A 23,199-nucleotide genomic window follows, 5' to 3' on the forward strand; every position below is an offset into this window, starting at 1 on the left:
AAGATAAAATGAGGACTTCATTTTCAGGTTGAATACATACGCAATATTATTTGTGAATTTAAGGACAAAACATCTTTTTCATATTGTACACAATATAAGATAGATGCACGTATTTTAAACTAAAATCTTTTTAATTTCACAGTCTATTATCCTTACATGTCCATTGTCAATATTATACACTGCACAATAAATGTAAACATTTTCGTAAAATTAAATGTATTTCATTATACTTAGGTACAGCATTATGATATTATAGAATATCTATAGGAAAGTGTGATATGTACACATGTAGTGTAAACAAGACCCCCAACCATTTATTGCATACTCAAATACATACATATATTTACAAAGAAATATAAGAACAAAGATTTGAATCAAAAATGTGGTAATATACAACATTGCTACTATTATCTTAGAACTTTGTTTCTTAGTAAGTACTCAAATCAAAAAGCCCCACTTTTATATGATTTTGAATATTCATGCCTTGCCTATATGCATTTTTTACTGTATGTTAAATTCAGAGAATCTATTTCACAATATCTATAGTCAATCAAATCTAACTTAGTAAGTAGCAGATAAAGAAAGAGTGTGTTTGATTGAAAGAGTTAAATAAGGAAATGGTGAGTGAGGGAAGCGGGATTAAAATTCTATCAAGTATGCAAAATCACTTTCATATCATGAATTTTATAGTGTGTTTGTTAAAATTCAATCTTTTCATTTGTTTCATATGTTTCATATGTTTCATTTGTAAATAGACAATAAAATCTGTGACTATTAAATTCAAACTAAATATTATTGTACTTCTGTTGATGTATACATAATATATGTCTCAACCACAAAATTAAATCGGATTCCAATTCAATTTGCCAGATAATGTCTGCTAGTGATATAATATACATTTGTATATTGTATAATATACTGTTTTCATAAGTTAATGTAGTAGGACTAATAATTCTAATTTAAGACCGTTTTGTTTTAAAATTGATGTGTTTAATTGTTTTTAATCTTACAATTAAAATATTTTTAATAAAAAAAAACATTTTTATTATACATTATAAACGGTTGTGAGTAAATACTATCATTTTCTTATTGCCCTATGATCCTGGTAAATAGGTACTAAAATGTAAATATCATTGTTAATCCATGCCAGTGTCATTAAAGTTAAAGATAAGAGGTGTCATGAGCTAGACAGGGCGAGGACCCTTCCCAGATTTAAAAGCAGCTAATAGCCTCAGAAATATAAACACATACAAGTCCCTACAAATTAAATAACAGAAAGCAATTTGCTAGCAGACGAAAAGGGTCTCCGCCACTTGTGCCAAGTAATTGCCTGTATTATACATCTATTTTTATACTGATTTATAGTAGTGACTTACCTAAGATCTTCCTGAAAGTCGGAGCATAGATTTTCACAGTTGAGATGGTACAGCACTTCAAATGCCTCTCTACGTGGTAAAATGTTCCTGAATTTTTAAATAAAATCATAACATAAACATCAATCTTGTAATGAAAATTGAAGTTTCTTACGGTTTAATTTCTTTTCCAGTATGGCTTTGAAACCGATTAATATCCACTGGCTTAAAACCAGTTCTCAGCCAGACTGAAAAAAGTTAATAACAGTTTTGTTAGCTGGGCCTTCGGCCACTTGAGTCGTACGAAATCTTTTTTATCTTATCAATTTTCATACTATGAACCCCGGAAAGCTGTCTATAATACGATACGATAAATAACTATTCTAACCCTATTTATCATAAAGTATACTGGCTACCAAGGGTATAAAATCGCGTATATTAGTGGAAAGATTTAATTACCTTCCGTTATCCTATATGATTTGAATTCTATGATGTACATTGTGCATATTAGTAATTAAAAGTGTTTTAAACAGCTGTATTTAACCCCTTTAATGTGCAAATCAATGCAAAAACTGTTTCTAAATTACGTTGGACTTTATTAAAATATATTTAATGTATAAATGTATATTATAAGAATATCATTATGTTCATTATTTATTGTTTTCTATGAATGAACCATTCAAAGAAAAACAAGGATGACAACATCCATAAAAGGGAAGCTCTTAAATGGAAGAACAATTCAAAAATTCAGATGAATAGGATAATTCTAACATACAAAAATGTGTTGTCAGAAAAGTAAAGCATCAGCTTGTTTTAAATGGACGTACGGACTTTCTGGTAACTATTATAGAATTGCTGCGCTTACTAATTCTTACCTAACTGTCATAGAAATCAGCATGCAAAGTTTGAAATCGATAGGGCAATTCTAACCTGTTTTAAATTAACGAAAAGAGCTGACCGTAACGGACGTACGGGCCGACCCTAATTATAGAAAAGCTTCGCTTTTACAAAACATTGTTGATAACAAAAGAAAAGTATGTATGACTCAGCATGAACAAAAGTTGTGGGATGTTATCATCTTTTTTATATTTTTTTCTGTGAATAGGTACTTTTTTGGCAATAAGATATTAATAATAGATTAAACTGGAGCTAATAAAAGTACTTTTGTATCCAATTTGGAAAAGGTTCAAAAGACAAAAATATTAGTACCTAGGTATGGGATTTTAAATTAGTTTTTTTTTCCAAAATGACGGTTATATACCTAGTACATCTGTAGTCAGAAATAAACAGGGAGAAAAAGAGAGTGCATAGTAAATTACACTGGTACCCAAAGTTTTAAAACCATGTCTTCTTATTCGTTGACTCAAAAGAAGAAGTTTGTTTTGTTCCAAACTATTAGTATCCCAACTTTTTAAATATAAATTTAATCCATCAAAGAGGTAATTTTGTTCATCATCATTGAGGATGTTTATCAATATGATTCATTGATTATGCATTGTCTTGTCCCTATAGATCTCTAAAATTTCATTGTTTTATAGCAGAATAATGGTGTCACGTTGTCTATACAGCGTTTTACAAAAATCGCCATGTTTTAAACAGACAGATAAATGTACAGGACACACCCCCCCTTTATAGAGCATCTAGCGGCAACGCTCATATAAGTCTCTAGGGGCACTGGAGGTATGAGGAGGGGAGGAAGGTGTCAAATTAAAAAAAAAATGAAAAAAAATTGGTGAGGGGGGGGGTGTTGTTAGGAGGCTTGTCATTTTTATTGGGAGGGTAGAGTTACCATTCCCACAAATAGTTAAAAACCTACCCTGGACCTATAAGAAGCTTTACTGTAAAGGAGATCCGTATCGGTTAGCAAGATCTTTCACTAGAGACAGCTAAAATCTACTTTATATAATAGGATTACATTGAAATATTAAAACTATCACCTAGTGTCATTATACCTGGAAACAGTTTGCTTTTCTGGCGGTAGCAGAGCGGTCATCCTGTCCATCATTTCCTTCTGCTGGACTTCCATGTTCTGGGACAGGTCAGAGGACAGACGAGACTTCAGATTCGAACCAACACCTTAAAAAATCCATCTTATGTACCTAAAGAATTTTTAAAAATGGGGAGAAAAAAAGACGTAAAAAATAATAATGTATATAGAATATACGTGGATATTATGACAGCGGAAAAATTGTCGTCAATTAATTTAGGTTGCTAACATGGACATTATTTATTGGTTAATCCAGTAGGAGGGGAGGATGAATAAAAGGGGATGAATGGGAGATATTGTTATTACATCCAACTACGTGTATCACTGTATTAGAGTACAAAATAATCTGGTGTGAGATCTAAGTAACAATAAATCCATTGCATTAATACAAAGGCACAATGCAGCTGCTAAATAATAATAGTATACCTGTACTTAAACTAAACATAAATAAGCCTTGCTTATTAATCCATGTTTAAGCTTACGTAAAATGAAAATACAAGAATACTTTTCCAGTATGGCTTCGAAACCGCATTACAGACAATGTTTTTATTAAATTAAGTAAAAAAATAATATTATTTTATATTTTATCAAATTTAAACTTTAAAGAGAGAAAATGGGCGGAGTTGACCGTAAACATGTCAACGCATAAGGTTTAATGGCTTGGTTTTTTAAGGGTAATGGAGCGGGGTGGGGAGTTTGTATGACCGGAACCTAGCCTTATATTGGGTTGGGGAGAAGAAAGGGTATATAAGGGGGGAGGCTTATGAGACAATGGTTAAAGAACACGTAAGTAAGGTAAAATAGGATGACCGTAAATACGCGCAAGAAAATTGGGTTGGGGGAAGATGCGAAGTTTAATCCGTAAGGTTATAAATAAGGTAACTTTTAAACATATCCTCATTATTATATAAATTCTTTTGCAAGCAACATCAAATCAAGCACGATGCCAAGAAAATCCTCTAAAAACTTGAAGAACCAATCTGCCGAAGATGCATCTGTAAGCAGCATTCAAACAAGAGCAAGAGCACCCCCAGCCCCTGCTATGCCTGAAGCCATGCCTGTTGTGCCAGCTGAACAGCAACCTAGACGTAGGCCACGCCAGGGAAGAGCAGCCCCAGCTCCTGCTATGCCTGTTGTGCCAGCTGAACAGCACCCTAGACCAAGGCCACGCCTGGGAAGAGCAGCCCCAGCCCCTGCTATGCCTGTTGTCCCAGCTGACGTACCTAGACGTAGAGGTAGGCCACGCGTGCACCCTCTGCCCAATGCCCAAGCTTTTCATCAAGGAGCCCAAGCTTTTAATCAAGGAGCCCAAGCTTTTCATCAAGGAGCCCAAGCTTTTCATCAAGCAGGCCAAGCTTTTCGTCAAGCAGGCCAAGCTTTTCATCAAGGAGCCCAAGCTTTTCATCAAGCAGGCCAAGATTTTCGTCAAGCAGGCCAAGATTTTCATCAAGCAGCCCATGCCCCCCAACGACCAGTTGAACCTGCGGACCCTGCTCTCCCGGACCCCCCAGTCCCCAATAATGAATATAACTATAACTATACCTATAGCTATAACTATAGTTATAGTTATAGTTACACTATGCATTTTCGTCATTATTAATTATTTTTGTAATATAATGTAACTTTAACTTTATTTAATCGTGATTGTTGTAAATATAATTGATTTCTGATATTTTAACTATATTTAATATGTTTGTTGTAAATATAATTGATTTCTGATATTTTGATTAGTCTGTATTAACAATAAATTTTGACCAAAACAAATGAAAAAAAATTGTTATGTTTTTTTTAATTGGAGGTCATAAACATTTATAATAAAGTAACAGGATGTCTGTTTGTCTTATGTCCGAAGGATCTCGAACTAGTAAATTTTTATAACAATCTTAAACATTTTATTGCGATTATGAGAAAAACTTCATAAAGGTAAAGGATTCTGTGTATTTAGTTACGTTTAAAAAAATTAATACAGACAATTTTTTACGATTATTAGAATAAAAATCATAAAATCAATACTAGTTTTGCCACAACGGGCCTTCGGCCTCTTGGGTCTAACAAAACTGGTTTTAATCTAATTATAATATCCGAGGAAAGCTGTCTATAATACGATGCGATAAATAACTAGGATGCGTCTAAATAATTATTATGCTTTTCAGGAAAGCTTCTTACCTGACTCAATGTGTTGATTAAGCTTGGACTTGTAAACATTGACGACCAATGGATCCGGATGGAAGGGTTCATTAAATTCATCAACAAGAACACTCAACCGACGAATCTCGTCAGAAAGAGCTTTAGCTACCTAAAAATTATTAATAGTATTTTAGATTGGTCTTTTTTGTGTACTCTTGGTTGAATTCAATTCTAAGATTGGTTGGTTCATTAAGTTGAGTGTACAAACGTTTCAACCACTAATTGTAGGTAATCTACAAAAAGTTCTATTTTGTGTATCATTATTAGCGATGTACAATGTACATAAATTTAACGACCATTGTCTTATTCCTTTAGATCCCTATTCTATCTTAACACAAGAGTGTAAGGAGGCCATTTTCTTTGGAATGTGGTATCATAATTCTCTTAGAATGGCTTTACACTATTAAGGAATGTAGAATTTATACGATGATATCATGACAAGAGGAAAATTGTCGACAATTTAGCTTGCTAACATAGAACTCGTTTATTAGTCAGTTCGCTCATCCAGTAGGAGGGGAGGGGACGGGGTAAATAGGGTTGAATCGTTATTTTAGTCCCCTGTAAGTTTCAATTTATTGAAGAACATAAAAAATAGTCTAAGATACAAGTAATAATGTATCCATTGCACCATTTCAAATGTGCTAAATATGCTCGACCCGCCGTTACAGAGATCTTACCTTATATTCAACATCTTCAACAATGGCACAAATCTTGTCCTTCATCTCATAAGTCATCATCTCGAGTTGGCGCTCTGTGAAATCCAACCTTGATAGGTTAATAGGTATTTATCCCATCGTATTCTAGACAACTTTTCGCGAATATTAACATGAAAAATTTTAAGATTAAAACCAGTTTAGGTGTTGCGGTGTTAAACCTAGATTCGAACCCGTCACCTCGCCGACAACCAGGGGATGCGCTACGTGTTTAACCACGATCAGGGGTTTTATAGTAACTAAATACAAATATTGTAGGGAAGAAATGTTTTTGATTAGTTTATCAGACATTGCACTATCCCTGTAGCCCTGAGAAACACAGAAAACTAAATTAAATTCCTTTCACACTTCATTCAATTCCATATACTATAATCTTAGAATACTTGTATCTGGGGATCCAGGGAGGGATAAGACAATGCAATATAAATTGGTGTAAAACCCCCAATTATGATAATCAAAATTATCTCTCCTGTAGATAAATTATAGTGAAATTCTAGTTTTGATTCACCTAATTAAAATTAAAATCCAAAGTTGTACCAGAAGAAAAATGTTGGGCAATGTTTGACGCGACCACTATACCTAACCTAAACGGGGAGCTCGAACCCTGCGGGGCCTATAACTGTAATCAGTACTTAATATAACCTAACCCAATGTAATAAACGAACAAAAATCTACCCACCCTCTTATTTTCAATTTACTTCAATGTTTCAGTTAACTTAATATCAGCATGGATTAGTGTCTCTTTTTAATTTTTCTATGTCAACACAGAAATAGTTGACGTGCATTTCCTATCACTCAATTGAATGCCTATTTCCACACGCATTAAAGTAAAATAATAGAGGGGGCATGGGCTATATGTAACTCTACCCACGGGTTGAGGATAATATGCCGACTATAAATATAACAAAAGCCAACAAAAAAGAAAGAAATTTGCTAGCAGGCGAAAAGGTCCCCACAAATTGAGCCAGGTAGTTGTCTGGGTTATACATCTATACTTCTACATTTATTACACACACACTATGGCAATATTAACATGCGCTCTAAATATCATATCAAGAATAGTTCCATTTGGAATCTCTTTGTTGCAGCTTATATAACCAAAATGGATATAGAATATACGTGGATATTATGACAGGGGAAAAATTGTCGTTGCTTTTAAGTTGCTATTTTTCCTGTCATTTATTGGTCAGCTCGTTTATCCAGTAGGAGCAGAGGGGATGGGGTAAAGGGGGGATGTAGACGGGGGTCGTTATTTATGGCCGCTATAAGTTTACTTTATTAGAGTACATGATTATCTGGTGTAAGATCGAATTATTTATAAATCCAGATTTGCAGATTTGATTTTTCAGTATGACTGAGAAACGGTTCTTATCCACCGGATATTAATCGGATTCGAAGCCTAACAAGAAAATAAATTCTTACCTATCCATCAATTCTTTCTTGGCATTTTCCTCGCCCTAGACAAACATAAATAATGTCAATCTACAAATTTCTATACAGTAACATCTTTAAATTATCTTTACAGTAAAAAAAAACTGGATCTAGTGCAGTTCTCAGTAAACTGTTTTGATAACGATTATCTCAAAAATTCTAAGTCTGCTGGCTTCCTAACAACTAAACGTACATGGCATGCCCAAATACAGGCCTTCGGCGTTATCCTCTCAGGAATTTTTTTAAATTTTTTTTCAATTTTATACCCTCCCCCCCCCGCCCCCTCCCCCCGTTTAAATGACTGGGTTAGATTAGGCTAGGTTAGGTTATATGGCTAGGGGGCCGAGCGCTCGCGGCTAGGCAGGCCAGGGGGCCGTTATTTCGGGGGGGGGGGGGGAGGGGTATAAAAATTGTCAAATTTTGAGAAAAATTTCCTAAGAGGATAATACCATGCCTTCTTATACAGTTTAACACGGTGTGCAGGCATGACCTGCATGTTCAGCTGTTTTGCAGCTGAGAGTCTATAAAATCAATAGATTTTGGCATATAATCGTTACTAGAAAAATTATTATGAATTGCTTCTGCTTTGGTCAAATAAAATTAAACTAATAAAATACTCAAGTGAAATGTGCAAAAATCATTAAAGGTAAACTTTTAAAAATCTTGCCTGTTTATTAGAATAAGATAAATCTTGTATATCTAGCATCATTCTTCCAGAGCTGCTTATAATATCTTTACCCCTGTTCACAAAAATAAACAATTCAGGAAATTGCCTTCGAATCTGAATAATATCCGGTGGATTAGAACCGGTTCTCAGCTATAATGAAAAATCATGTGTAGCCTTCGTTTATAAATGAAAAAATTTTTAGATTAAAACCGGTTTTATAAGCCTGGTCATTAGGCCTCTCAGAGCTAACAAAAAAGGTTTTAATCTTTCATTTTAATATCCACGGAAATGTGTCTAAAATGCGATGCAATAAGAAAAATATTTTGGCATTTCGTATTTATTTCAAACGTTGGTGGTGTATCAAGAAAAAAAACTTTGCAAACAGAATATACCTAAGTTGTTTAGGCTTCATCCACCTTTTTAAAATTCCAATGTTCCAAATTATCATGTACTCTAACTAAGTGAACCTTGTAGCTGGCTAAAATAACCTTAGCCCCCTTCACACCACCCTCTCCCCTGGGAAATACAAGGGAAATACCAGCCTAAATTGACGACAAATTTTCCCCTGTAAAAATATCCAAATATATTCTACATCCATTTTTGCAAGGCAAATTAATCATAGGTTGATTTTAAGCTGAAGAATCTATTTCATTAGTCATGATTGTTTTCCTAGCAGTATGGGCAGCGAACTTGGTTTTAACAGCTGTAGAAGACAAACAATATTCTAGCTGCTTCTCAAATTCCTAGAAAAAAATAAAATATGAAATTGGTGAATAGCATGTTTAAAAAATCAATGAAAGGTTTGATTTTTTACTTATGTTAGTTCTTGATTGGTTGGTAGAAAATTATCTAGCAGTGTCCGAACTTTCCCACCAATGATTTTAATCTAAAGAAGGGGTGACAAGATTGACAACAACAATAAGTAGCGAAGCACAAAAAATGGTGGAATGGTATGCGGAAACTTAAAATAAAAAAAACACAAAACCTTTCTCACGTATTTTTATATTTTTTAATATTTATATTTTGTAGCTAGACTAACAGACTGACGGACACAGTAAATTTACACACTGGATGCTTATTGGTATAAGAAATCTTAACAAACTTATCACAGCCTTTTAACTTGCATAACATTTTCCACATAGCGTTACAGACTAACTGACGGACGGACAGACAAAAAGAATTAAAGAGTAGCTTCACTATTTTGAATGATACCTGAAATTCTAAATATCTGGTGAAATAATCCTCGGTGCTGATGTTGGGTTTGAGTCCCTTGACTTCCTGGAGGCGGGTCTGCAGCGCCTCTTTAGCTGAGATGAAGAAAATTCTAAATTAAAACATCATTTCCATTATAAGGTTTGATATAAAGCTAGTGATAAATTACATCATACGGGCAAGGCTGATAGCAATGACACTGTAACGTAACAACCAATGTTAAATAAGAGGAGCCGAAGCTCTCCTTTTCCGTCAAAACACCCGGAGTAAGTATTAGGTTAGGTAAAACACAACAGTTCTGTGATTGCAAGGCCTTTGTAAGTCCAAACTATGCAGAGTAATAAAGTGCGCCTGTTTTGGACTAAGGCATTTCCCCTAATATAACTGTGTCTCGCACATGACATAGCAGCAGAAGGAACCATTTTCGCTACATGTTGAGCTACGGTCGCGGGTCTAAGTAAATGATCAATATCAGATTGTCAGTGAAGTTAAAAAGATATAAGGAAGTTTATGGCGTGGTATCATTTCCATTAAAATTATTGAAAGTTAATGTTTTTATTACTAGCGAAGCTACTCTATAATTCTAAATGTCCGTCCATCCGTCCGTCTGAGACAGAAAGAGGAAAACGTGATTTTCTCGGCTCCTATAAAAGATAGAAGGCTGAAATTTTCAGGGATTAAATATGTTAACATTCTTCATATTTTCACCAAGTTTTATTAGTGATATTACGATTCGTCGATTAACCCGGGTGCTAGATCGATTCCTACATTTTTAAGTTTTCATGATTTTCTCTACTCCTATTCAAGATAGACGACAGAAATTTTCAGGGATTGAATACTTTAATATTCTGCATAATTTTATCAAGTTTTATTTAGATTTACTTCTTGGTTGGGGTGCTAGTTCGATTCCTAGATTTTTAAGTTTTCATGATTTTTTTACTCCTATTCGAGATAGACTACTGATATTTTTAGGGATTAAATAAGTTTACAATTTACATATCCCCACAAAGTCTCAAAAAGATTTGCTTGGTTGAGGTGCTAGATCGATTTCTAGATTTTCACGTTATAAATCTTACAAGGTTTTGTGATTTTTATAGTTTATTTTTTATGAAACTGCTCTATAGTTTATTTTTTTCCGAACATCCATCCACAATCTTTGAGCTTCGCTACTTACGGATGTTGTCATCCTTGTTATATTTCCTTTTTATTCTAATTTAATTCTACTTCCAGTTGCACAGAGCTCGATCTTTAAATCGTTTATAGGTGATTTAAACCGGGGCGATTCATTTGGCGCACCATCAAATTTTTAATATCAATCTTTAAATCGAATTTGCATGGGCGATTTGAATCGGGCAGTGGCGCGGGCCCGGCGCGGCAATGGCACTCACCGAGTGCCATTGCCGAACCAAATCGGGGTGATTTATTTAATAAATAAATATTTTTTTTTAATTACTTTAATATTTTATTGCAAAACTATCGTGAAAACATTTTTATAGTTATTTTTAAAATAAATTATATATTAATGTTTTATATAAAATACCATACGGACACGGCATTTTATATAAAATACCTTACTGACACTGCTTAAGTAATAAAGTTGTACTGGCGCGGATCGATATTTTAGTGAGTGCGCAGGCGATTTAACAACACCGCGCCGAAAATCTTTTAAAAATCCATGTTTTATAGGCGCGCTGTGGCTTAACACCAACGCACCTACGGTTCACCTCTGAATCGCCCTGGTTTAAATCACCATAAAAACGATTTAAAGATCAAGCTCTGGTTAATAAGTGTAAGTAACGAAGCAAGACCCAAGATAGAGATAGGGAAAAGAGGAGGGAGAGAGAAAAAGAAAGTAAGAGAAGCCAATATGGTAAATGCAAAAATTGAATGCAAAAAGTGTTGCAACGTCTTTTTCTGATGCAAATTTTGTAATTAAATTAGTGGCAGGATTTACTTTTCTTCTGCCATTCCAAAAGAAAAAGATAAATGTTCTAAGAAAATTTCTTCGTAGAGAGGGGCTGCAATAAATATTTGAATTATTATCTTTTCCATGGATGAATGATAGTTGATTTATGGATTAGGGGTAATGGTTCAGCATATACATTCAAAAATTTAAATTACATCTTGAATTCTGTTATCTTATAATTCGTAAGACACATACCATAGGTATTAATTATATGATGAAAAATGGGGAGGTAGGTTGTGCTAAAATTCCGTAAAGGTGTGCGTTTTAAGACTTAAAAACATCAGTAGTAGAACGATAATATTCATTAAATATGTGTATTCCTTATTGAAAAGAACTTATAGAATTTTTTATAAGTTGCCAGTTGCCACAAATTTTATCGTTCTACTACTGTTTTTAATCCTCACACCTTTACGGAATTTTTAAGTTCTAGAATTATTATTCCATATATAAAGTACAAAGAAGTAGTAAGGATTTTTGTTTGTCTCTTAAGATCTAGCTAACCATTTGTCATGTACACTAATGTATGTACACTTTCAGGCCACCAAATTTGGAGAAGAACAGAGGCTGCCTGCGGCTCACTGCGGCAGACATCATAATTTCGCGGTTGCAAATAGCAAACTACAGATTTTCATTTTTCAGACCGCTTAATTATAATGTCTGCCGGCTCTTTGGAAAACTAAGCTGTCCAGAATTAATATCCAGGTACAGCTTAGTTCTTCAAATCATTAACCTTTCCACCTTCCCTATTAACAAATAATGTAATTGGGGGGAGGATAGGACAATAGCTTAGGCCGGGTGAAGTTTAGGTTTCCACCAAATTTCCCAAAATATAACTCTATTTCTTTAGGCCTAACATCAAGATCTTCCAATATTTCCAGACTCCATTAAATGCCCCGAGGCCCCGCCTGGAGACCCTAACCGTACTCCCGTCCTGGCCCCCTGCACCCTTTGGATAACCTCTGGTGAGATTGGATAAATTTGATCATCCCTGCATTACAGACCCAGGTAGTTCATTATTGCAAAAGCTGCTCTATAACTAGCCAATCTGTAAGTCTTAAGCCTCAAGGGGGATACAGCATCCTTCCCGCACATTGATGTTTACAGACTGTTAATCCTGTACAGCTTTGAGGTGCTTTACAACTAAGTGCCACCCACCCATAGGACAACTCCTTGTCCTCTTATTTAACAATAACTGTTAAGTAATCCGAACCTGTTTTTCTCCCTACCCATAGGACAACTCCTTGTCCTCTTATTTAACAATATAGCTGTTAAATAATCCGTACCTGTTTACCCCCCTACCCCTTTTCATCTCCCTGATAGCTTGCGGTCCCTGCCATACTGCGCCATATTAAAGACAAAAAAAAAAAAATTCGGTGAAGGTTCTCCCCTCATCATTTATTTGTTGTAAGAACACAAAAATATAAAAACACCAAAAAAAAAAAAAAAATATAAGCTAAAGAGAGATTATAATTTAAATAAATAAATTAACAATAGCATTCAGTGGTCAATGAAGGAGATTTTTCTCACTAAACCGCCCGGAGCAATTACACGCTCAAGGCATAACACCCTCTATCATCCATCTAACTCACACCCCACCCCTTCTCACACCAAACGTTCACAATCCGACTCTGCGACTGTTGCGAGTCGTCGGCCTAAAACCGTCAGAGTTTTAGCCAAAAAACATAAACTCAACACCCCGTTTGAATTACGCGCCAAAAAACTCCTTAAAACAAAAAAAGCGCTACTTCAACGGCAAAAACCGGTTGACCGCAACTCTAGGCCCGTCGTTTCCTCACGCAGGCCCAGCGTTAGTCGCACCCCCCCAGGCCAAAACAGCCACCACCGTAGCCCATCCCCGTCACCTATCCGAGGATTCCCTACACCCCCTGCAGCTCCCCAACTACTTGCAGCCCCCCACTTACCCTCCTCACCTGTTGATCCACTGGTAGCTTTTCCCGTTATACATCCGTATAACGGCCTTTCACCACAAACCCCCACAACCCCTACAGATACTGAAGAGTTTGAGCTAGCCCCACAGCAACTAGATTGGGATAATTATTCCCCCATACCATCCTTCCAAAAATCAGCTTCAATTCTTGAAGAAGCTTTGGAACAACTCTATTCTGAAGATTTACAGAAAGAGGTTCAGGACGAGGTTTTTTATAACCCTGAACAGTTCCCATTACACGACCACCTCCCAGGCTCCGCTTATAACGCTTCCACATCGACACACAATATTAGTGTCGATCTATCTGCGCTTGATACAGCACAAACCCCAACCATGACTGATGAGGCAACCAAACTCATCATCGAATGCGATGTGTGCATGATGATAGACGAAGACTGTCAGAGCATCATAAATAACCCTGACAGGTTTAGCATTGAAAAGCTAGACAATAGTCTATCATTGTTGGAAGAAAAAGCCTCGTCAATTCGCCACATCATAGCTTTCTTTCGCAACAGCCCAGACCCAAGGGTCACCGAAGCTGACATGAACAAAGCGTTACAACTACGTATAGCCATGCGCTCAAAAATCGAGTTCATTCATGAACATCGTACATCACGTTTGAAAGCTCAACCGATTACGACGACTGCTGCTCCAGCAGTACCTCTCTCTACTTGCTCTGACGACTCGACTACCACTTCAGCAGTCGGATCCGAGGCAGGTACCTTACCATGCGATGGCCAAGTAATTGTGCCTCCAGCAGTTACGACTCAGGCCACAGCTGTTCCTGCTGCAACTATGCTCCAGCAAACAGCTCCCATCCCCAACCGCATAAATCCTACGACATATGCGGTAAAACAAGCAAGGGTAAAACAAAAAAGGGACCCCTTGCTTGTTGAGCTCGACGATCTCTGCGAAAAGTTCGGCGACCTTAAAACGACCGAAGTTAAGCAGTTAGGTCAGTTCAATAAACTTAATGCTCAATTCAAAGAGCTACTCGAAAAGGCACAGCGTTCCTTACATAAAGCCAAAACGCTTTGTGAGGACGCGATGCTTACGGACATGGAGGAAGATGCGACAGCATTGGATGCCCAGTCCACCACGCTCGAAACTGAAATATCCAGCGTGGAATCATACGTTGAACGCTTGAGGGACCGTTTCGGAGTGCCTATCTCAGGACACTCTTTCAATCAGCGTTCTTCCAACATTCCTATCCCTCACTTTTCTGGGGCCAAAACAGATAAACTTGACCTCTTTACATTCCAAAAGAAGTTCCAGATATACATCGACTCAATGCCTTCCATAGCAGAAGTCGAAGCATTGGAGATACTGAAAGAGAAATGTCTCCAAGGCAATGCACAGATGTTGTGCTCCGCCGAAAAATCCATTAAGGCCTGTATGAAGCAGCTGTCGTTCCACTACGGCAGCAAAACCAGCATCATAGCTAAACGCAAGGCCAAAATCATGGAACTTGGACCATGCCCTAAATACAACTGGGAACAGCAGATCACATGGATGGTAAAACTCCGTTCACTGCTTGCTGACACCCAAGAATTTGCAAAAGAAAATGACGCGGAGCAAACCTTGTATCACGGCAAAACAGATATTGCCAACTCCGTGTTGAATCTTCTTAAAGGCGACTACTTTAAGGAGATGTCTAGAAAATTCATGTTGAGTGCAGAGGAGCACGGGGAAGAAGACGGCCAGTATTGCTATGAACAACTTCTTCTCTTTCTTGACTCTGAGCTCCGCCAGCTACAGTATCAGCTCAATCAACATGAAGGGGCATCCCTCCACACTGGCACCGCAACTTCTATCGGCAACAATGCCAACACAAACAGCGGCAGTTCCAGTAACAAACAGTCCAATCATGCTGGTAACAACCCGGGTCATAAAAATTCGAACCGGAGTAAACCAGCCTCCCAAACCTACACAGCCTCCACCTTTTCGGCCACGGAGGACCCAAAACATCGCCAAAAAGGCAGGTTAGCCGACAAGTCGACTAAGACGCCCACTCCGCTCTTAGCATACACAGGTGCTGCTTCTAAGCCTGTATCGACTGATTGCGCGCTTTGTCAGAACAAACACACATATTTGTTCCAATGCCAGGTGTACATCAATACACCACACAAGGAGAAACGCCAACTCCACGGCAAGACAAAAGCCTGTCATAGGTGTCTCAGAATGGACGCCAACGTCAATTTCGACAATATTGACGAATGGTGGAACAATCACAAAAACGATTGTCGCACCACCTTTTACTGCCAAGCTGACAATTGCCAGTACGCATCCTCACACCGCGTGCAAAAACACATCCTCGCCTGCTCAATTCATGTGGAGCAGAATAAAAAGAGGTTAGGCGATTTCCGCAAATCATTGCCCAAGGATGTCCCTATAACATCTGGCAACCTTCTGTTCATGGACAACATAACCATGAACCTCCAAACCGCTGACACCACACCCGACGTTTCCGACCCCAACACTTTCCCCGATGTTGCTGCTCCCGGCATCTTCATGTGCCAAAACGTCCCTGATCTCTCCGGCAACCCGTTGTTTGTATTCTATGACAGCGGTTGTGGTACAGCCGCAGTTTCAGCTTCTGCAGCGGCTAGACTAGATGCCACAGAACACAGACCTGGACCCACCCTCATGAACGTAGCAGGTGGTAAAGTCGTCCATCTTCCCTATGGCAGTGACAAGTTCACACTGCCATTAGTCGACAGTGCCATGTCCGCAACTATAATTGCTGCAAAAATGGACACGCTGACGGCTCCATTTCCTCGTTGGGACCTCAAGGAGCCTTATGGTGACCTTGTAAATCATTACAAAGGCCACGAGCTCCTCCCTACCGTTCCAGATGTCATTGGCGGAGGCCAAGTCGACATAATCCTGGGAATCAAGTACAATTACTTGTTCCCAATGCGCATCTGCTCATTGCCCTGTGGTTTATCTTTATACAGAAGCCCACTTAAGGGTATCGACGGCCACACAGGTGTACTTGGTGGCCCCCACAAGGCTTGGGCTAAAGCAGCCGAGACTGTAAACTTTGTTGGTGCTGCTCTCTTCTTCACCAACGAGCTGTCTGCCTACCGCTATACCACTGAAACACTTCTGAACAGTGGCAGGAATTGGTGCGCGGATGACTCCAAAACCGACACCTTTCCGTATCTCCGTCCAATCACTGTTGAGGAAACAACAGACGAGGACGCTTCGCTGGATGTTCATACATACAGCACCAATATTCAACACGTCAAACGACATGAACGCAAGTATCTTGAGAGTGAAGACATAGGCACTCAAGCATCTTACCGTTGCATAGGATGCCGCGGCTGCAATGACTGCAAAAACGGAGACATTCTGGAGGCAACTTCTCTGAAAGAAGAGGCCGAACAACTCCTAATAAAAAAGTCCGTCAAGTTCTTACCTGACGAACACCGGATCGTAGCATCTCTTCCCTTCATTGCTGATCCGGTTAAGGAGTTACAACCAAACAAAAACAGGGCCCTCAAAGTTCTGGAGTCCCAGCTGCGAAAATTGCAGAAGGATCCAGAGGCCAAACTACAAGTTATGGCGTCACACGACAAACTAGCATTGAATGGCTATTCATGTGACATTGATGACCTATCCTCTGTGGAACTCGCCCTTGTAGACAATCTGCCAGGAGAATACTACCTCCCTTGGCGATTCGTCACTAAAGAAAACTCTCTTTCCACTCCAGTCAGGGTTGTATTTGACGCTTCTGCGACAACCTCGTCAGGTAAAAGTCTGAACGATGTCCTAGCAAAGGGCACAAACAGACTTGAAAAAATCTTAGCTCTGGACATCAATTTCAGAGCAGGCCCACATGCTTTCGCATGCGACATACGGATGGCATACAATCAGATTAAGTTGGATCCATCTGATTTCCGCTGGCACAAGTACTTGTGGGTTGATAGCCTTGCCCCTGGTGGCACCATCAGAACGCGCATCATGCGCACCATCATTTATGGGGTTAAACCTTCTGGCAACCAAACGGCAGAAGGTCTTGAACAGGTAGCTCAGTATGTCATGGACAACCATCCTGAACATACTGCAGGTGCCCAGGTTCTCAAAACCAAAACTTATGTTGATGATACTTCTGATTCAACAGACTCCGCAATTGAACTAGACAAAATCATTGCGGGAGTCAAATTCACTCTTGACTTAGCAGGCATGAGCGTCAAAAGCTTTGTCAAATCTTCAGCTGTACCTGAAGACACTGTGTCGAATGATGGCACACATGTTAGCTACCTCGGCTATCGATGGGCTCCACTTGCTGACACTCTCAGTCTGGACGTCAAACCTCTCTCGTTCGGTAAAACAAAACGAGGTAAAAGACCTCCACCAGTAGAAGGAAGTCTTGAAGAGGCTCTCCTACACAATTTCACAAAAAGAACAATCTTGTCGCAAGTTGCCTCTAACTTCGACCTTCTCGGACTCTGCACCCCCGTGACTGCTAAATTCAAAGCAGACTATCACGACCTCCTTTCTTACGCCACTGGTTGGGACGACGGTCTCCCAACCAAGTTGCTTCCCACATGGGTGACTAACATTGAAACGATGCAACAACTTGCGTCAGTTTCGTGCCCACGGTCCGTAATTCCGGCAAATTCTGAGCCCAAAGTTGATCTCTTAGTATCTGTTGATGCTAGTCAAAACATGGCAATCGTATGCGTGCATGTTAGGTCAAGGTCTCTCACAGGCGAGGTCACTGTCCGACTAGCTGCTGCCAAATCAAAGATTGTAACTGGTAGCACGATTCCTCGAGCAGAGCTCAGGGCAGCTGTTGTTGGCACCATTCTCGCAACAACCGTTGCCAAAAATCTCAAAAACAAGGTAGAAAAAGTCACCTATTTCACTGACTCTTCCGTTGTGTTGTCTTGGCTTCATCAAGATGCACGCCCTCTTTCTCTTGGCGTACGCAGCTGCGTCATCGAAATTCGCCGATTCTCTTCCCCAGACCAATGGCGACATGTTGAATCTGAAAACAACATAGCCGACTTGGGTACTCGTTTCCTTGCCACTATCAAGGATATCGATGCTAATTCTGAATGGCAAAACGGCAAACCCTGGATGTATCTTGATTACCAGGACATGCCAGCCCAATCCTTCCAAGATCTTAAACTATCAATGGAAGCGAAGCAGGCCGCTGCCCAAGAGGTCAGAATCCTCCACGGTGATACGAAATCACCTCAGGAAAGAACGGCAGAGATAACCAAGTTCTCGAATTATCTCTACGACCCGTGCAAACGGTCATGGCCCAAGTCTCTCCGTGTCATGGCCATTGTTCGAAAATTCTGCTTTTTCGACTTCAAATCGTACCGTAATTTGAAGGCCCCCCCTCATCCAAATCCTCAGGTCGTCCAACTTTCGGACGAAGAAATCCACAAGGCGGAGAATTACTACTTTAGACTCGCTACTAAAGAAGTGCTTAAGTTCTCCAACTCAAAGGCCCACGGCAACAATGTCGTCACTGACGATGGCATTATCAAATACAATGGTCGTATTGTCGAGGGCACTAACATAGAAGACGTTGACAATATCATGCCTGATTTGTCTCCCCTCCACTTCGTTAGACCGATAGTCGATCGGTATAGCTTAATAGCATACTCCGTTATGCTATACGCCCATCAAGAGCTTGCACTACACAGAAATGTAAATGCAACACTCTTAGAATCCAGGCACATTGCCTACATTCTTAATGGCAGAGATCTCTCCAAAGAGATCAGAGCGGCTTGCCCACATTGTCGTAGGTTCAAGGCCAAGCTTCTAGAAGCTGAAATGGGACCAATCCATCAAAACAGATTGACCATTGCTCCCCCGTTCTACTACTGCCAACTTGACCTAATGGGTCCGTTCTTAGCTCACTGTGAACATAACCACAGATCCACAGTCAAGGTTTGGGGTCTAGTCTGTAGAGACCCAGCCTCATCCGCAACGGCTTGTTATGCTATGACGAAGTATAACACAGACGCTTTTCTTCAAGCTTTCCAACGATTCGTTCATCGTTATTGCTACCCTAAAAAGGTCTTCATCGACCCAGGTGCACAGCTCATCAAGGGCGTAGCAAAATCAGAGTTTTCCATGGCTGACATCACTAAAACGCTCAATGGAAAAAGCTGCAGCATAGAGTACGAGATCGGTCCCACTGCTGCCCACAATTATCAAGGTTGCGTGGAACGCTCAATCAAAGAGATCAAAACTTTGTTCCATGCAACATTCAACGGTCTCAAGCTGGACGTCATGTCCTTTGAGACCGCCTTTTCATACATTGCCAATGAAATAAACAACATGCCAATCTGCACGGTATCCAGAACGGAGGATATAGGTCACGCAGACCTTATCACGCCTAACCGTCTGATACACGGCAGGAATAACAGGCGTGCACCCACTGGACCAATGAGGGTAGAGCAACCATCCCGCCTATTGGAACAGATGGAACGCCTCTATCAATCATGGTGGCAGATCTGGCTGTATGAACGCCTTCCAGATTACATTCCAAGACCAAAGAAATTTGGCAAAACAGGTCCACAACCAAAAGAAATGGATATCGTTGTTTTCCTCCGGTCCCCAGATGAGTTGATTGGCGATCAACTCTGGCGCCTTGGCCAGGTCCTACACCTCATCACTTCTGATGATGGTATCGTCCGTCAGGTAATTATCCGTTGGCGGAAACACTGGAAGGAAGAGTTTCATGAAACCAGAAGAAGTGTCCGGCACATTGCCATCCTGTTCTCCGAGGACGAGCTCGCGCTAATTGACCAGATCAGATCCGCGGCCTCCAAGTGTGACGAGTCTTACACTTCGGAGCAACGCAAACAAAAAAAAACTCCCATTAAAACCATTCCTGTAACGGGATAACACAATGCATCGCACATGAGTTACACCCGCTAAACGTTGGCTGAAATTGCCGAAGATAATAAATTTAACTTCATTTGATACGCATTTCCAAGATTTGCATTTCTAATTTTAAACCTACTAATAAAGGCTGTAGTTGCCGAAGATAGTAATTTTACCCTCATTGACACGCATTTCCATGATCTGCATGCTTCAATTTTAAACCTACTAATAAAGGCTGTAGTTGCCGAAGATAATAATTTTAACCTCACAGACACGCATTTCCATGATATGCATTTGTGATAAATTTCTCATTCAAATAAATAAAGGCTGTAAGTGCCGAAGACATAAAAAACCTACCTATTAAATAAAGGCTGAATTGGCCCACCTCCCTGAATACGGCTGTAATTGCCTTACAAACCAACAATTAATATTAATAATGTTATTATTAAATATTAAATTACAACAAAAGAAGAATCCTACTTACAGGTTCACACACCTGTTAATAACGTAAATAATCATATTATTAAATGTTAAATTATAACAAGTAAATGATGATTAATGCCCGTAATAATCTTATTATTAAATGATGAATTGCCTCTAGAAGTTTAACCCACCTACGAGGATGATGGTTCTACATCAATAACCGATAAATTGATTCCAGCCGAAGAAAATCTGGATTAGTGTTATCAAATATTAAATTTAAATGTTCTTATATAATAATCATTATTTGCCAATCTTCCTTTAGCTTTACGAATATTATAAACCATTGTAAACAATACACCCCATAAAAGCCTTCTCTTTCTCTTTTATAAACAAAATCTTTTTTTATTCCAGGATGGATTCCAACATTTCCGCCATCTCCAACAACGGCCCCGTTCTCAGCGCCCCTCTAACCAAACCGCTAGCTGTTGTTGAAAAAGATCTAAAGGAGAAGAGAAAGGAGCTGCTAGATCGACTACACCCAGGCTCCGTTACCCGAATTGAACCCGCTCTGTTCCAGAATGTCAACAACCCGGATATACGGGAGATGCTTGAAGCTGAAAATACATTATTGGAAGCTACCTTGTGCGCTCAAGAAAATATCAAAACTCTTGAAGAAAAAATTAACCAGGAACTGCACAAGATAGACGTCACTGACAACCAGGGTGGAAACTTCCTACCTAACGAGGAAGAATACGTTCAAATCCCGGCTTGGACTCTAAAAGGCACCCACTGTTCAAGTACCCGCCAGGTTAGGGAAGAGGCTCAGAAGAGAGCCCGCCTCGAAATATTATACAAACAAAAATTTCCCGAGGAGCCTAAACCCCCCCCGTGTAACATGGACAGTGAATTGACAAAGAGTATTGATAATCTCTATCAAATATTCCATGCTAGCCCAATGCCCACCTTCTTCGACAGATGGCACCAACTTGATCTGATACATGAGCTGCTTGGAAAGGATGATGTATCCGCCCCCAGATTCCAAAAAATGTACTCCCTTTACGTACAGGCGGAATACCTCAGAGGCAAGGAAGCAGCGATGGAAACCACACTCGCCCGTTTAGAGTTCCACCGTGAACAGAAGTTCTACGAATACAGAAAAAAGACTTCTGACAATATGCAAAATTCCATCAGCCAGATTCCAAAGCATAATAGTAAAATGCTCTACTGTAGAAATCAAGCTTGCCCTGACTGTAAGCACACCACCAAACCTTCTTTGAAAACCCACGGTCTCCAGAATTCTGGTTCAAGAAGGAAAAAACAAAAAGTTTCCCAGGTCAAACAGCAGGAACCCTCCACCTCAAGACAGCGTTCACGCTCCCGCTCGTCTACAAAACGGCGCTCGCCATCTAGGCGCCGTTATTCTACACGACACTATTCCCCAAAACGCCGTTCTTATTCTAGAAGGCGTTCTCCCCCGAGACAACGTTCACCTACACGACAACGGTCACCATCACCTGCTGTACGTCAAGACTACCGCCAACCAGCAGACTATGATGATAGATATGCACACAATCATATCAACACACCACAGGGTAGATACGTTCGTCACTTCCAAAGTGAGAGTCATTATGATAACACCTATGACCCCTCACGCCAGGACGGTTACGGCTATATACCTGTAACAGACCGTCTCTATTAAATCTCTATTAAAATTTTCTATTAAAGAAAAAATGTGTCGATAAATAAAATTATCATTTTTTCATCCTGTTTGTGCCGCCACAAGTTTCGTTTTTATCAATTTTATCAAATTTTTATCTAATTTCAGATAAAACCCAAACCACAATGAGTCTGCCATTCGACTTGCTGGCTAAAATTGACAAGCCCTATGACCACCACAAATACATCCTGTATGAAGTCAGAGACATCAAAGGTATGTTAGAGTCCATCCGGCGTGGTATTCATGACCACACCCGGCTGTTCCCGGAGGATGTGGTAAACCGCCGTTACCTGGACGGTTTTGCCAGGCATATCGAGTATCTCGAGGAAGAGATTGATTCATGGAGGATGTGGGCATTCAGTATGCCCCCAGAATTGGCCAGGCGCGAAGTAAGCATCCTTCGCTATGAAGTGCTTCTTCTTGCATCGAAAATGGGCCCGGCCGTTGAAGCCCAGCATTTTGCCCTCTTCCCCGTCTGGAGCCCCCCCAAAACTACAACCCCCTGGCGTCAGATCTCGTTGACTAAGGTCAATAAGTACAAAAAAGCCGCCGAGAGAGCCAGGAAGGAAGCCCGTAAAGCCAAGGTGGAGGTCACAAAAGAATTGGAGACCATGGACCTATGTCTCCAATTTCAAAAACTAAAGCTATAAACAATCATTTTTTTTTCCAATGCTTTCCCTTTCTTCTATTTTTTATTTAAATTCAAAACCAATATGTCTTTCAGAAAAGACATAATAATTC

The 23,199-nt window shown here is 39.4% G+C and overlaps 2 protein-coding genes across 2 annotated transcripts in view; one reads left to right on the forward strand and one right to left on the reverse strand.

The window, feature by feature from the left end:
* Positions 1-23,199, reverse strand: part of Marf (Mitochondrial assembly regulatory factor) — a 63,906-nt gene that overhangs the window by 26,910 nt on the left and 13,797 nt on the right. The window contains exons 13-20 of the mRNA XM_080170590.1: positions 9,550-9,661; positions 9,006-9,080; positions 8,338-8,409; positions 7,662-7,696; positions 6,204-6,291; positions 5,506-5,635; positions 3,305-3,428; positions 1,377-1,463 (exon numbers count right to left, since the gene is read on the reverse strand). Coding sequence (XP_080026716.1) covers positions 1,377-1,463; positions 3,305-3,428; positions 5,506-5,635; positions 6,204-6,291; positions 7,662-7,696; positions 8,338-8,409; positions 9,006-9,080; positions 9,550-9,661 — 723 coding nt within the window. The remainder of the gene's footprint in view (positions 1-1,376; positions 1,464-3,304; positions 3,429-5,505; positions 5,636-6,203; positions 6,292-7,661; positions 7,697-8,337; positions 8,410-9,005; positions 9,081-9,549; positions 9,662-23,199) is intronic.
* Positions 12,381-22,440, forward strand: LOC145325527 (uncharacterized). Its single transcript, XM_080168506.1, has 2 exons — positions 12,381-12,520; positions 21,153-22,440. The coding sequence occupies exon 2, from the start codon at positions 21,154-21,156 to the stop codon at positions 22,438-22,440; it is 1,287 nt and encodes a 428-aa protein (XP_080024632.1). The 5' UTR covers positions 12,381-12,520; position 21,153.

Source organism: Acartia tonsa, chromosome 8 (genome assembly GCF_053477335.1).
Source record: "Acartia tonsa isolate MP-2025a chromosome 8, ASM5347733v1, whole genome shotgun sequence".
Lineage (NCBI taxonomy): Eukaryota > Metazoa > Arthropoda > Copepoda > Calanoida > Acartiidae > Acartia > Acartia tonsa.

Bases quoted from the DNA above. Each gene is read 5' to 3' on its own strand.
- LOC145325527 (XM_080168506.1), top strand. From the start codon at position 21,154: ATGGATTCCAACATTTCCGCCATCTCCAACAACGGCCCCGTTCTCAGC.